General features: G+C 38.2%; 1 protein-coding gene across 1 annotated transcript; it reads right to left on the minus strand.

Moving 5' to 3' along the window:
• Positions 1–751: 751 nt before the first annotated feature.
• eif5 (eukaryotic translation initiation factor 5) lies at positions 752–15885 on the minus strand. The gene is made up of 12 exons (XM_020917290.2): positions 15710–15885; positions 14932–15161; positions 10209–10485; positions 9420–9501; positions 8802–8974; positions 7699–7810; positions 6144–6274; positions 4802–4963; positions 2937–3098; positions 2395–2559; positions 1760–1900; positions 752–1212 (listed from the first exon to the last, which is right to left on the minus strand). The coding sequence occupies exons 3-12, from the start codon at positions 10278–10280 to the stop codon at positions 1114–1116; spliced, it is 1299 nt and encodes a 432-aa protein (XP_020772949.1). The 5' UTR covers positions 10281–10485; positions 14932–15161; positions 15710–15885; the 3' UTR covers positions 752–1113.
• Positions 15886–16067: the final 182 nt, after the last annotated feature.

Raw genomic sequence — 16067 nt, forward strand, 5'->3', positions numbered from 1 at the left:
AGTATAGAGTCTCAAAATGACTAAATCTTCATTAAAAAAAAAAGTAAAATTTTATGTAAATGTGACATTACTACCCACCTGTTTACTACCAGAGGTGATAGTGGTCAGAAAGTGTGTTCAGGAGTAAAGTTAGTTCAAAGTAGGAGTAGAAAGTCCAAGGAAATTACTTCAAATAGTTCTTTTTTTTCCTTAAGTTTTCAAGAGCAGCCGTGTCCAACATCCCTTTATCTGAAGCACTCACCTTATCTCCGACTTTTAAGAGTAAAAAGTATTTGGGAAAAGGTCTACTCAAGTTAGAGAAATAGAAAAAGTAACTGTTGGGACGCAACATCTGATTTATAATTTGAAGTTAATGTAATGTCAAGGACCAAACAATATTTAAAAAAAATGTTATTTTTAAAAGGACAGACAGAAAAATGAGACAAACTAAATCAGATCTGAAGCAGCAGATCAAAAAACACAAATGTTCAAATTATTTCATATTAAAGATTTTTCATAAAGCTTTAGACTTTAGACTTACTCGCAGTTGGAAGAGGAACAGCTTTTACTCAAGAGTACTGCTACTTCAGTTAAAAATATATATACATATATTACTCAAGTAGGAGTAAAAGTATCCTGCTAGAAAAGTACTCTGAAAAGTGCAATTTCTTTTAAAAGTTACTGAAATAAAACTAAGAGTACTACCTTCCTCTGCTATTATTTCCCTATTATCTTTGAGACTAGATTGACAAAAGTTGGCCGAGGCGTGTCGTGGATAGCAAAACATTCATCTTTTATTGTACTGGAAAAATATAGGGACCAAAAAAGCAAAAAAACAAAAGAACAATGTGCATTTTCAAATGATCTCCCAAAAACACGCCCATGATTAAAACCCCAACACTTCAATTTATCAAACTCATTATCATCAATAAATCTGAACACAGTCAGTGAGCAGCAGGTGAAGCGCTAACGTTAGGTCATGCCACGAGCGGAGAGGAGGATTCTGGGTAAAAGAGGCGAGGGAGAGGGGGATTGTGGGTAAATGGGAGTTAAAGGACAAGGAAGAGGAGGAGAGAAAGGGAAGGCGTTTAATATAAGGTTTCATTTACAGAGCGGTTTAAACAGAAGCAATATTTAAATGGCGTCGATGTCGATGTCGTCCTCTTCTTTCTCTTGAGTCACAGCTTTCACTGTTTCCACTTTGAGCTCTCGAGCAGAGGACGAGTACACCACCTGCAGGACAGGGGAGGAATTACAGGTTACAACTTAATTCACATACAAAACTTTTCTGTATAAATGAGTTTCAGAATGATCTAGAATAAGCAAACCATTAATTTAGTCCAGTGGTCAAAATTTAAATTTAGTTTTTCTACGCAAATATCTGTCATAGTATTATTTATTTTGAAGGTCATATGTAGTTCATTTGCATGTATCGATATGTACACTGCACTCACATGTCATTGCAAGGGTTCTACACATTTCTGCATGTTTTTGTTTTTTTTCTTCAGTGGGTGCTCAAAAACCCCACATGAAACATGCGTCTCTCATGTGCTCCCTTCTGTAGCAGCTCGAGTCTGTCACTACTCTCACTGCTTGTGAATGTGACTCCCTCACATCCTCGTCTCACTTTCTCTGGTGTCCTCTGCCTGTCCCACATTTGGGGTTTGGCTCATGTATGAAGTGTTCATTTAGACCTCTAGGCTATTAACATAAAAATGTTCTTGACAACCACTACTGACTTTATTATGAATCTACACCTAAACCTTCTGTATGTTTTTACCTCTACGTTCTCGTCGTCCTCCTCGTCTTCCGCCTCGCTGCCTTCGCTCTCCTCCTCTGCCTCTTTCAGCCACTTCACAAACGGAGCCGCTTTAGCATGGATCTCTTTGGCTAGTTCCTTAGAGACATACTTCTTAGAGACCTGCAAGAAATAATATTATAGGAATGGTTAAAGTGGATCTAAAGACCAAATCAAACTTTTTGCTCCAAAATTCAGTATATGGAGTTTTAACAGCACTTTCTACTGTTCCCCGTTTGGCCATTTTAATGCAAACTAGGTACATTTGCAGCTTTCTGATTGTAAAACATAAAATTGTCCTTGGCAGTTAGATTTGTGATTCATGTTTTAATCTAAGGATTCTGTAAGTTCATATTTTTAATTGACAGAATTTTATTGAATTGATTGAATTGACAGAAAGACTGAAATATGACCTGACAGAGTAATACATGTTAAACTGTAAAAAGACAATTTGTTGTTTGTGGAGGAAACTATTGTACTTCATAAACTGCAGCTTTTGTCAGTCAACTACCTCCATTCAAATCGTTTTTTTTTTCAATTTGATTACGATTAATTTCGCGGTCCTGTCTTGAAGTGACTGAATGTTGCTGTATATCCTTGTACACGTTTGGTTTCACCTTCTCTGCCCAGGCGATGATGACTTCCTCCTCCAGCAGGTCGGCGTCGTACAGGTCTTTGAGGATGATGGGGACTCTGGACAGAAGCTGAACCTGGTGCAGTTTCACCACACACTCGAAACCTCCCAACAGATACTTCTGAGCTTTCTTATTGTCATGGCAGAACTGAAACACAACACAAGTACAAGTATAATCAGGGTTTGAAAGAAGTAAACAAGACTCATGGACACTAGTGTTGTCACAATGTTAAAATTTCAAACTCGATTTTGACACTAAAGAATAGGCTCATTAATACCGATTCTGATACCACAATGAGAATAAAACTCCTTAGAGAAGAGAATGTGATTAGAGAAGGGTAGAATGTGGGCTAAGGCGGAGTGAACCAGGACTAAACACAAAACCAAACCAAGACAAAACCTGGACTAACACAGTCTAAACTTAACTTGTTACATCCACCCAGCCTCAGGAAAGACTCTGTAGATGATCATAAGACCCACATGTCGTCGTGAGGGTCGGGGTCATAGGTCCGAGGTCAGACTCACCCGCAGGAAGTGGCGTTTGTACTTCTTGATCTGCTCGCGGATGTTTTCGTCGAACAGGAGCTCGCTGAGGATCAGAGGTCCCATGGCCTTCACGTCCAAACGCTCTGCTTCGGCCAGAATCTCCTTATCCGCCGCGCCGATCGTACCAGTCTCCTTCTTATGCTGAAAATAGAAAAACACACATACTTTACAAACAATATGAACATAAACACTAAACACAAGTCAAGTTGAATGCAAAGTCATTTTATAGCATTGTTTTGTGGTTTGTCATTAGTGATTTTTAAACATTTTACAAAAGTTTTCCAGTGTGGTTTTCAACTTTTGAATGGGTAATAGGACTGCACGGTATGAGGAAAAAGATGTGATTTCAAATGATATTATGGTGATATTTTAAAACAGCCTTAATGGTAACCAAGTTTTCAGTCATCAGATAAAAATAGGGCTCAGTCTCACGATACGATATTGTCACGGTATGAACCTCACACTATGATATTTATTGCAAAATTGTGGGAAAGCTCATGATATGGTAGAGAGGCTCACAATTAGAAATGTAACAATATCCAAATCTCTGTACGATATTCTCACGATACGATATTTATTGTGTTATTTTGTGGAGACTAATATTCGACTTTTTCATCTTAAAACACCTTGACAAGACTTAATCCAAAGTAGTAAGACTTAAGTGCTTAGAGCTGTTATTTCTTCCTGTAGTCTGCACTGAAATGGAGCAAAGGATCATGGTCGATGTAGTTCTCTGTCATTTTCTTTTTTTAGCTATTGCTGCACTGTAACTCTTAAACAAAGAGCCTTGTAATATCGATATTGTGATGGTCCATGATATTATTGTGAGAATTTTGACGATACCAAGATATTTCAGTTATTGTTACAGCCCTAGATAAAAAATGTACATAATGTCTAATTAGAAACTGACAGTTGATTCCAGCTCAGGCCACAGTTTTACAGTTACGTCTGCAGGCAAGACACTTGACCGACCTTTCCTATATATGAAAGTGCTGCTTGAGTAATTCTGGAGGTCCACAGATTGGCTGCCTCACTCCGGTCAGTTTGCCCCAGGGCAGTTGAGGCTATGAAGTACTACTGAACCGGTCACATTTTGGTCACATTTTTATGCAGCACTTTTCCACTTTCACGGCACTCGGACTGTGGAATGTCTGTACCTAATTTTTTCATGCAGTAAATTATAATTTGATTTACCCTAGTAGATATAAAAGCAGCTCTTGGGGTCAGTTTGAGCTGTGTGCCCTCTGCATCTGATTATAAAGAGAAAATAATGCTGTTGCACTGTTAGCTTGCAAGTTCTTGTGGCTGAAGTTCACTTTGCTTCAGGGTGTCCCAAAAACTTTGACAATTCACAGGCCAGTAATTTTGGTAATTCTTGTTGAAATAACCTTAAATCTTCACAGACTGTACAGAAACAGATCATGATGTTACATGTAAAGTTTTATTTTTCTTCTGTTTTCAGGTTGAGCCGTTCACTCCCAAAGAGAAGTCATTTTCTGCACATATTCACCCAAGACTGTGTAGCTTCAACACAACATTTGGAAAAACTTCACCAACTGGTAAACAAATTTAGACTTGGGACCAAAAATGTAAAGCGTTCGGCTGCTTATGCCGGGCTAAAGGATCACATGTGTGCAGCAGATTCCAAGACATAAAATGACTTCTCTTTGGGAGTGAACGGCTCAACCTGAAAACAGAACAAAAATAAAACATCACATATAAAATCTTGATCTGTTTCTATTTGTATTTTCAACCCAAAATGTCCTGATCTGTTTGGCTATAAGCCCTTGTCTCACACTGAGGTGGTTGTAGAGTTTTTAGAGCACATTTCCAACATGTCTGACCTTGACAAAGTTGTAGAACAGGTTGACCCTCTCCTCCAGAGGTTTCTCCAGGTCGTCACTTAGGGTCAGGACTTTAGCGTGGTCACTGATCTCCTCCATCCTGCGTCTCTGAGCCTCCTCGGTGGTCTCCTCCGCCCAGTCCTCGTCATCGTCATCTCCGTCCTTAAAACAGCACAAGTTCGTTAGACAAGAACTCACTCGTAGTCTTTAATTTATGTGTTACTTGATGTTGCGCAAAAGAAGAAAGACTCACACTGCAGTTCTTTGACGCTCCCAGATTTTTATTTTAATGACATTGGTGTCATTGAAATAAAAATATAAAGTTGGGTGCTTCAAAGAACTGCATTGAGGATCTCTTTCTTCTTTTGCATAATTTTTGTCTTTGGACCCAGTGCGCAGTCGCAATTTTTGTTGGATGTGCAAGTCTCTATCAGTACTGTTTACTTGATGTTGTATCATTAAAAAAGGTTCCATATGCAACTTCTGGAGGAGGGTGTGCCACCTGCTCGTCTCCATGAGGATATTACACAGTACAACATTTTATTTTGGTTAAGGTACACTTTATTGTCCCTGTGGGGAAACATGTGTCTGCATTTTGTCCTTCAAGGCCACTGAAGCATCTCATCAGGTTTTGAACTACAACTTGAGCTAGTCTTGGTCAGGACGACCTTAGCTGGAGGATTTGACCTGCTGTGCATGTTTTGTGATGATGGGAGAGTGTGAGAGTGTCCGGAGGAAACAGATACAGGAAGAACATGTGCACATAAATTTCCAGGCGAACCAGGGATCGAACCCTGAACCTTCTTTCTGTGACACATAAGTGCCAGCCACTCAGAGACCATGTGGCCGAGAATATTTATCCATCTTCAGTGTTTGATTATTTTACAGTGATCATGTACAGAAGCATTCAACTGAACTACATCATGCTCCTACTCAATAAAGCTGAATTACACAACTTTTCCATTCTAAAATTTGTGACAGATTTAGAAAGTATGCAATGGTCTGATTTTGAACTATGAAACATTTTATAGACCAACTTGTAAAGAGGAGGCGTGTGCGTCACTGGGATGAGGCTGTGCACTGGGCCTCCACCCTGCTTCGCTCTTCTGTAAAACTGTTCTAAAGCTGTGTACATGTGAATACTACACATGCTCCAAGTGTTTGACAGCTAGAACAAGTTTGATTTATGCAGGCTTTCTCCTTTCATAGTTTGAAAATCAGATACCCGGTGTTTTTATTGCTCAAAAGTACCTTGACCCTCCACAAGTAAAGTTACATAATGCTTCTTTAGTCTATCAGACTACAGTGAATTTAAAATGGCGTCTGTCTGTCTCAAACCCACCACTGCGTCTGGAGCGTCGATGTGTTCGTTGTTCCCGGCCTCTCCGCTTCCAGAGCCGTTTTCTTTGTCTTTCTTTCGGTTCTTTTTCTCTTTCTCTTTTTTCACTGAAGCCGACCCACTCTCTGTCGCCTCTGAAACCACAAACACACAACAGGTTACACTAAGGCAATACACTGCAATACTTTTACCAATATTAAAAACCCCAAATTATTGGAGCACAAGATCCATAATCTTAAATATATAATTTTAGAGTCTTTAGTTAGAAAGTTAAATAAAATGGAAATATGTAACAGATAATCCTATGTCCTGTCAATCATATCATTGTCTTCCTATGACCTCTTGTATAAGCTTTTATAAGATTTTATATTTTATTATTCATTTTTCTATTTTATTTTGACTTGTACATATACATTTATACAACTATGTTTTTGTTTTTTATTTGGCTGAATTTGTTAGAATTTAATATTACCACTTACATGTTTGCTCTTTGTTATTGTAATATATTGTGATGTGTGAGCTCCTGTCTCCAAATCATTTCCCTTGTGGATCAATAAAGTTTGTCTAAATCTATTTAGTGATGATTAGGGATGGCCTGATACGGCTTTGTTCCATTGAGCCCAGACCTATATCTTCTAATTTTGCAATATAATAATTTTTGGTCCTCAGATATATAAAAACAGCTTTAAAGGTTTTACATTACACAAAATTGTCCCTTGGGAGCTTTAAATCGTGTTATAATGTTACCTCCTCAAAAACAGACCTGGAGTTGTTTTGTTTCACTCACACATGTTTGAGTAATCCTGCAATGTTAGTCTGTAGTTTTTAAAGTTAATAGCTACTCTAAACCTTTAGTTCTATAGTGACTGGAAATTCCAGGGCTGAAATCATCCAAATGATTCTAGTGAAGGTGTGTGGAGCACTTCCTGTATTACCACATGACATCAGAATGTGAACTAGTGCGTTTTCAGGTTGAGAGAAGAACACAGTTTGTGTCCATGTGTGTTAAACATGTGTGAATGAAGCTACTGGATGTTTTTGATGATGAAATATTACAACATAGATAAGAAAAAAAGTGTATCTACTTTTCGTCTCTTTTATTATTTATCACTTTGTGTATAATCTGTTGTGTTTCTATGTTTTATGTAGAAATGTTTTACAATGTAAAGCATAAAAATACTTTAACACGAAATGAAATGCTTTAAACCAGGGGTCGCCAACCTTTTTTCTCCAGTAAGCTACCTTTACAGAACAAAAATGCCAGAGAGCTACTCATTTTAGTGTTCGTAAAAAACAGACGCTTTTAAGAAAGAGGGCAAGCCTTGGGGTACAGTTAGATTTCTATAAAACAAACCATCATCCATTTATGAGTGCACAAAGTTGGGATTCAAAATTGTACATTTACGATGGTAATACGCATGTAATTAACCACATTTTTATTATTCAACACAATGGTAAAATCCAGAACTTCCTTGGTGAGCTACTTGGAAGGGGGTGGAGGGCTACAGGTTGGAGACCCCTGCTTTAAACAGACTGATGTGGGCGGTTGGATCTGTACCTGGTGGGTTTTTGAGGATGAAGGTGCAGAGTTTGTGTCTGGTGTCAAGCATGCCGCGGTACCCACAGGCCTTACATGAAGAGCCGATGGTTTGTTTCTTGGGGTTGACATGCTGCAAAAGACCGAAAAGACATTCATATGTGAATCCTCCACTCCTTTTGATCCACTCCTCCTCTACATCCTCTGTTCATCTGACCCTCTCCTCCTCTACATCCTCTGTTCATCTGACCCTCTCCTCCTCTACATCCTCTGTTCATCTGACCCTCTCCTCCTCTACATCCTCTGTTCATCTGACCCTCTCCTCCTCTACATCCTCTGTTCATCTGACCCTCTCCTCCTCTACATCCTCTGTTCATCTGACTGTCTCCTCCTCTACATCCTCTGTTCATCTGACTGTCTCCTCCTCTACATCCTCTGTTCATCTGACTGTCTCCTCCTCTACATCCTCTGTTCATCTGACTGTCTCCTCCTCTACATCCTCTGTTCATCTGACTGTCTCCTCCTCTACATCCTCTGTTCATCTGACCCTCTCCTCCTCTACATCCTCCGTTCATCTGACCGTCTCCTCCTCTGCATCCTCTGTTCATCTAATCCTCTCATCTGCATCTTCTGTCCTTAACTGGATTCAAGTTTTCAAATGTATTTCCATAATTTGGTACATTGGTAGATTACTTGAAGAAATAAAATGGAGACTGGGGTGTCTTTAATAATCCTGATTATATACACCAGTATGTTTTCAGTTTGGGTCAATATAAATGCAAAAAAAAAATAATTAAATCCCCAATATTAACACTGCACTGTGTAACTTTTCTGGTGGTGGGTCCTGCCTGTCTCCATGGAGATGCTATAATTCAGCCTTGATTAAATAAAGTTGGTAATCACAATGGAGACAGGTTAATGGTCAAATCTATGGAGATGCGAGCCTGCACATGGTAAGAATTCATGTTTTTCCAAGATATTTTTGAGCTATAAAACCACCTGTAATCGAATATATCTAAGGTAGAGCAAAGCAGTGACATCTCCATAGAAACTAGCAGGTGATAGACCCCCAACCAAAAAGTTACACAGTGCACCTTTAACCTTTTCAGATCACAGTTGTTTACCAGATCAGTTTCGGGGTTGTCACACTCGGAGCACAGCACAAATTTCCGTATGAACCCGTCGAGCATGTCCTGCAGCTTGTTGGCCTCGTGGGAGCCGTTGACGATGTAGCGGTCGTTTTTGGAATCGAACTGGGTCTGAGCGCCCAGTTCACAACCAAAAAACTTGGTCGGGTCTGAAAGAAGAGAGAGAGGGGGCATGGTCATACTGGGAATAGTTGGGTTAAAGTCAAATTAGAATTCACTTCAAAGTAACATAATGTTTGAGTCATTCCCCATTATCATGAAAAATTAGTTTGAGAATAAAGTTTGAGTGCCCTGCTAATCCCATTATATTTTAGGTTCAAACGTAACCTGGAGTTTCATTGGGCAGAAAAACTCCCTATGAGTCAATCTTTATTTATAGAGCTCATTACACTCAAAGTGCTTTCCAATGAAATCAGAACAATATAAAAGTATACAGAACATTCCTGACAGACCTACAGAGAAACAGAAGTACAGTGTTCCAGGTATTCTAAGAAAACTTCCTGTGTTTAACAATAAATGTAACATTGGCAGACATCATGGTCCAGTCCGTTTAAAGCCTGATTTAAAGCCTGCTGTCCTGATGCTGTGACTCACATGTCGGAGGCCTGTTCAGAGCCTTGGCAACATCCACCATGTTGACAATGACCGTCTTGATTCCATTCCCTTTGCCTTCCACCTGAAACACACATTTAAATATGTCAAATAAACTTTTCTACTCTGAATTATAGATTTTTACGAACCAGAAGATGTTATGCAATATAGATTACAAAATTCTAAAATAAATTAAAAAAGGACAAAAAAAAAAACATTTTCTTGTAATAGTGTAAGATTGTGTAAAGTAGCAGTTCATTGTTGCTTCAGTCTGGAGGTCAGTATTCTGGGTGAGTTTGTGTGAAAATTTATCTTCAATCAAATTCATCTTCAATGAATTGAATCTTCAAAGAAAAGAACATTTAGCTGCCAACTGAATCTGATTTAGAGTACTGCAGCAGTGGAATATTCCACAGTAACAAAACAGAACCATTTTACCCGTCAGGCCTCTGGAAAGGGGAGCCCATGATCAGTAAGAATACATGACACTCAAGATATTTGTAATTGAATAAATGCAAGATAAAAACTGCTTATTGCCATACACTGCAATATTCCAGGAAAAACGATTCCACGAGAAAGGTTAAAGTGTGCTTTTATATTAAATGTATTCATGTGTTGTTGTCATGTGAACAGGGCCAATTTTTATTGTGAAAATCCTTAAAATGTCACCTATAACCAATGAAGAGCTTTTACACAAATCTGATATTGGGCTCAGTTTAAACTTGTACAACCTTTCCCTGCCTCAGACCTTCAGTATTCCCTTGTGTCTTTGTCCAGACCACAGTTTAGTACCTTGGCGATCAGACGGGGCATTTTGTAGCGGTAGAACTGGTCTGACACGCTGCGGTTGACGTTGACAGCCATGTTGGATGGATGCTGTGGGCACTATCAGTGAGATAAGAGGATCTTTGGGGACTTTTCGGGATCTTCTGTCTGGAAAAGAGGGGATGACATAAACGAGTACAAGCGAGCTCGGTCTCTGACATGAAAACTGTGCCGCTGTGGCCGAGAGCTGAGGGCGTCAAGGCAACGGTTCCACCACACAGGATCCAACGGCTGCGCAACAGCTCTGCAAGAGAAGAAAGACACAGGAGAGAGGTTAGTGATTATAATAGGTCTCATAATTAGGCCTGTCCCAATAATTAGCGCTCAGTCTATGAAAGCTGGAGCTAGTTTTTTTGGGGTCAATAGTCTGCGTACATTTTTTTTGGAATATGAAGACATTAAACAGGCTGAATTAACAACTTCTGTGACGAGGGATGGGACAAGATTTCGTGCCACAAAATCTTGCAAGACAAAATTGCCACAGGATTGTGCACAGATGCTGAAAATTATCTTGTGAGATTTTCCTCCCATGTTTTTATGTTTGAATTGGATAAAAAAATAGATATATTATAATTATATAAACAGATATATAATAGTTAAGGACTGGCGAGTTAAATTTTTGAGAAGATGTAGTCTCAAAAAGCAGAGGTACAACAGCAAAAATATTCAACTAAATCAAAAATGGTGAGGCCAAAAGTGGGAAGTGGATTGCACAATTTATTCAGTATAAAGAATGTCAAACTCTTGTTGAATACTTGTAGTTCCAATCTCGTGTCTCGTCACATTTTGTGGAAACTGTATCTCGTCCCAGCCCTAACTACGACTCATAACAGATGCAAACCAGGTAGTAAAGTGTTTCATTAATGAAGCGGAACAATATTGTTAAACATGAGCCATTATAATTATAAGGATGCTCTGAATGCATAAGGTAAGTAAGGAATCACTTTGGACCACTGAAAAGTTCTGGGTGATATGAAAAAAGGGCATGTTTGTTAAGCATCGTCTCTTAACAAAAATGGTAGAGATTTGTCCCTGTTAAATCTGAACTCTGCCCCCAACCACATGTTTTTAAGCAAATCTTTAGAAACAACAGAATCTTAATTTTGATTAAAACTGATTAAATTTAGAGAGAACAATCAGCCCTAAACCTGTTATTATGCATCGCTTTGACTGACCCATCGAAGCAGATAATCTAGCACCATTAACCCTTATAATCTATAGGCCAATCATGTTTATTCCAGACGTGGCAGCTAAAATAAATACTGTTAAAATGTAGGGTTTTGTTGTAATACAGTGAGTTCTTGGATCTGGTTACCAATAGAAATGATTAGTTCAATATTTGTGAATTTACCTTTTTTAATATTTCACAGGAACGTACAATAAACTTAAAGAAATTGAAAACCACCAATAGTAGAATTAAGAACTTTAGAAAAGCAGGTTAATAAAACAGTTTGGAGAGTGGAGTCAGCCAAAACCTGCGATGCTCAATGTTTCATCTATCATCATGTATCCTTCTTGGCCCTGTCCCTGTCCCAGCCCCCCTGTGAGCTGGCAGAATCCTGCTGACAGCCCCATATCCAGTGAATGAGAGATCCCCCATCGTCAGCAGTGAAGGCCTGTTTTCACTGCCCAGAGTCTAACCCTCTGAACAAACTGAACGCACTGCAGAGTGAAAAACAGCTTTGTTTGAGGGGCTTTAGCAGCATAAGGACTTCTCTTGTTCTGGGCTCAAATACAGGAGGCCTACGGCTGCCAACTATTCAAATCCAGGTTTTAAATAACTGTTACAAGAGCACAGAATCGCATGTTGGAGTTATCGAATATCTTAATTAAAAGGTGCATAGTGTAGCTTTTCTAGTTGAGGGTCCAGCACCCGTTTGTCTCCATGAAGATGTTATTGATTTGCCTGGAATGTTCCAATGTTCCATTAAAAGTATTCATCTTACTTTTTTTTTCAATTACCAGGTGTGTTAAGAAAAAATGCAATCTGTGGCAACAACTAACTTATTTTGCTAATAAAGTATTTGGTTACTACATTTCAGTTCAACTTGTACTGATCACAGGCTCCAAAAATTCTATTCAAATTCAATTAAAAAAACAAAAAAAACTTCCATGGCAGTGTTTGCTAATGTGTGTGCACTGTGTCACTATGGTAACTGCTGAACATTCTGTCATAGAAATGCATGCAGTACACCCCCAGCATGATGTTACTGCAAAGTATCAATACTATGCAATGCTCAAAAGTAGTAAGTGGAAGTGAAAGTACTGAGAGCTGACCCCCACATTTCCACATTTATGTTTTTCTCCATTTCCACATGTTTTTATACTTCATAATTAACCCAAAACTCAAACCCAAATAAAGCAAATGTCTCATCAAAACCACTAAATAAACATTTTGGTGCATCTTGCTTTGAGTGACAAACCCTTTACTTTCTGGAAATGTCACGTTTGAGTTTGTGTATAGTCCAGATAACGATTATTTTATTACTAATTGAGTTTATTATCTAAATAATTGATTTGATTCATTGCTACGTTAAAGTCTCTTTCATTACATCAGTTTAGTGTTGACTTTGTGGAATCCACGTTTTCAGTGCGTCACTCTGCGACTGAAGGACAAGAGTTAAACCCAGGATGTATTTGCATGAACTCTGCCTTTTACCAATATTTATTTAGACCCAGGCACAGAGATTACCTCTGCTTCAAACTCACAACATTAACAGATTGTTTTAATGTTTTTAATTTAAATGAGTTTAGTCCAGCATATGTACAGGCCAGAATAGTTTAACAGTATAATTTCTAACCTTATAAAATGTTAATCTTTTCCCCAGTGTACTCACACTAGAGTTGTCAAAAGTATTGAAAACCTGATACTAAAACTAGTATCGCAACTAGATACTCATTTGACCAGGTAGAGAAAAAATCCCATTCACAGGACACAAATGAATCTTTCCTAAATGTCTCTAGAATGATGTTGAGCTGTATCAAAACAAGTAGAAGAGCACATAGACTAGTATACACACAAGGACACTATGAACCTACTGGACCACTGAAGGATTACTAAACTATAAGGCCACGAAATCAGTACAGAGTATATTCCCTAATATCAAAATGGTGGTGTGACAATACTACAGTTTCAAACTAACTCTTACAGTGCACATTAGAGGAAGGCCAAATTTAAAAGAGCAAGTCTAAAAGTAAAACTATGATAATCAGTAGAACAAACAAGGTGAGGTGATGTGATGATACATTTTAATGTTTAGTGGAAATCATTCTCATAAGACCCACTACGTCTTTAAAGATTATTCCTGGTTATTGATCCATGACCAAGAAACTGAAACGGTTCATTTTGTTTTGTTCATATTGTCCAATAGATCAGCATTTTGATCTTAATCAAATCAAACTTTTCATGAAGTACAGTTAGTACAGATAAAAGCAGCTTCCATTCAAATTTACTGCAATAAAACCAAATATAACTTGTTTTTGCTCTCAAATGGCCACAAATATTTTAGTTTAGTTCCTATGATTATATTGTGACTTGTATCATAACTTATCAACTAACCAAATAATCTTGAAAATTTTGTTCTGTACAGCACATCTTGTCAAATAAGACTCTTTAATAATTTAATACGATACATTGCTGCAGAAAAATAAACAATACTGAGAAACTAATTTATGTAAGTGAGACAATAATGACAAATAAATAGTATTAAATAATTTGGCTTGCATCTGTAATAAGTTATATGTATTCAACCCTATACAGCTCAAATTTTATCATATTAACAAAATAAACAAAAATGTCCCACTAGATCAAAGAAAATGTACTGATAATAAATGACTCCAAAAAAGTATTGTTCAATCTACCACGTATTGAACAATAAGTGGATATAGTAATTAAATTATAGTGACAGGCACAAATATTGGTATAGAACTAGTATTGATTTTAATTATACTTTAATTTTACCAGGTGGAACTAATTCATTTACTACACGTAATAAACCACGTGGAAATTACTTTATAATCTGGTCATTTTATTGTATCCATAAAATATTCTCATTGTTATTCCTTTACGATGTAATAATTAACTTGTAGCCCGTGTTAATTTGTATCGTAAAGTGTTTTCCATTCATTTCAATGGAGGAACTAGCGGATCCAGGGAGAGCTTATACACGCCTTGGATCATCTTAAACATCTCCCAGAGTGATTGACATGTCGTGTTATTTAATACTTGGACTATAATCCTCTTGGCAGGCTTGTTTTGTCCCTTACCATTTTAATATCCTGCGTACAGTGCTGCATATGCGAATCAGGAGCAGGCCTAGCACACTCAACAAACACGCGCGTAAAATCGTGCAATATTTGGCACATTTTACGCACAAAACCTGATTCTCTTAACCCGAAACGACCCCTTAATAAGCAGTGATCTCAAATCTGCAGGTTGCATGAGGCTAAAGGTTGCTACTATTTCAGGAAAACGCTAACTAGCTCGGCTTTAACTCGTCTTGGTGCAGAGTGCGTCATTGCACACGAGTAAGTGACTGGACGACGCCATTTTGATATCGTGGATGAGAAAACTGGGATGTATTGCACAATCTTCCGCTCCTGTTGCTTTAGAAACACAATCAAAAGCGTATAAACTGGGGATTAACAACTGAAACGTGCGTAAAAATGAATGGGCATGTTGCGTACTCACCGTTTTCGCACAACAAAGACATAAACCCAACACTAGTCGTCCAAGAACCGCAGTGAACGATGTCGCTGGCTGGATGCTGGCCTCGTATCGATTACAGCAAAGGGTCTTGTTAAAAGAAGGTATTGTGGCGATGTAAAGATGCACAGTTTAACACCTTTAGCGTCAAAACGGTGCCAAAGTGGAGCAAAGTGGGTTGGAGACTGAGGAGATTTGCCCCAAGAGCCAGAGACCTGTTATGAAAGCAAGATAAACAAATATGTCATCGATTTGGGATTGCAACGTGACATAGTTTCAAGTTAACAACGTGACGAGTGGTTACGGGTCGAAAATGGAAGATGAAATGAAGAGGAATATCACCAAAATGTAATTAAATACAGCGATGTGAGATTGACAGCTGGCTCAGGTTACGAGAAGCGTGGCTGCCAAACACGTTACATCAGAAATTACGTCGCAAATGTGGGAAATAAAGGCAAAACAAGATAATCAAATCGTCTTTAACTTAAACTACAAACGTAAATAGAATCACAGACTACATTTTAGTTGTTACTTGGTAGATTAAATTGTATACTGGGGCAAATGACGAAGCTAAATCCAGTTTCGTAGCTGCCAAGTGTAACGTTAGGCCAGAAGCTACTCCGAGCCAGCTGTGACGATAGATTAAATAGCTCGGCTATAAACGAGCATCTAGCTTCATTTTTGTGGTGAAATTAAGTAGTTAAAGGTTTAAACGGTTGTATAACTGTGTAAAATGTGTCGGTTGAGTGATTTGGGGCCTTACCTCTCGAATGTTCTGTGAAAAACGGAGAAGCACAAGTCGTTTTGGCAAAGAGCGTCAAGCGACTGTCCGTGCGCTCCGTCTCCCCATCCGGTGGAAACGAGAAAGAAAGACGGAATAAAGCTCACAAATATCAACTGTTTCAATGCAAATTTAGCATTTTCAGCCTTTTAAAATATTCAAATCTACTTTCTAGTTAAAATATCATATAAGTTTAGGAAAATACCAACGTAAATAGCAACTAAATAAAAAGTTAAGCCTTGTTTACTTCTTATCGCGACTCATCTTTATCAAGATTATGCTATTTTGGCTTCCTTTACTCAATTACAAATATGTTTAAACGTAGTATTCGCGTACTTTT

Source organism: Boleophthalmus pectinirostris, unplaced genomic scaffold, assembly GCF_026225935.1.
Source record: "Boleophthalmus pectinirostris isolate CB_2022bp ecotype Guang Dong unplaced genomic scaffold, ASM2622593v1 HiC_scaffold_10, whole genome shotgun sequence".
NCBI lineage: Eukaryota > Metazoa > Chordata > Actinopteri > Gobiiformes > Gobiidae > Boleophthalmus > Boleophthalmus pectinirostris.

Excerpts from the sequence above, each read along its gene's own strand:
- eif5 (XM_020917290.2), bottom strand. The coding sequence starts at position 10,280 with ATGGCTGTCAACGTCAACCGCAGCGTGTCAGACCAGTTCTACCGCTAC. Across the intron at positions 1,901-2,394 it reads TCATCGCCTGGGCAGAGAAG|GTCTCTAAGAAGTATGTCTC; the intron begins GTGAAACCAAAC and ends TATTTCTTGCAG. Across the intron at positions 1,213-1,759 it reads AGGACGACGAGAACGTAGAG|GTGGTGTACTCGTCCTCTGC; the intron begins GTAAAAACATAC and ends CCTGTCCTGCAG.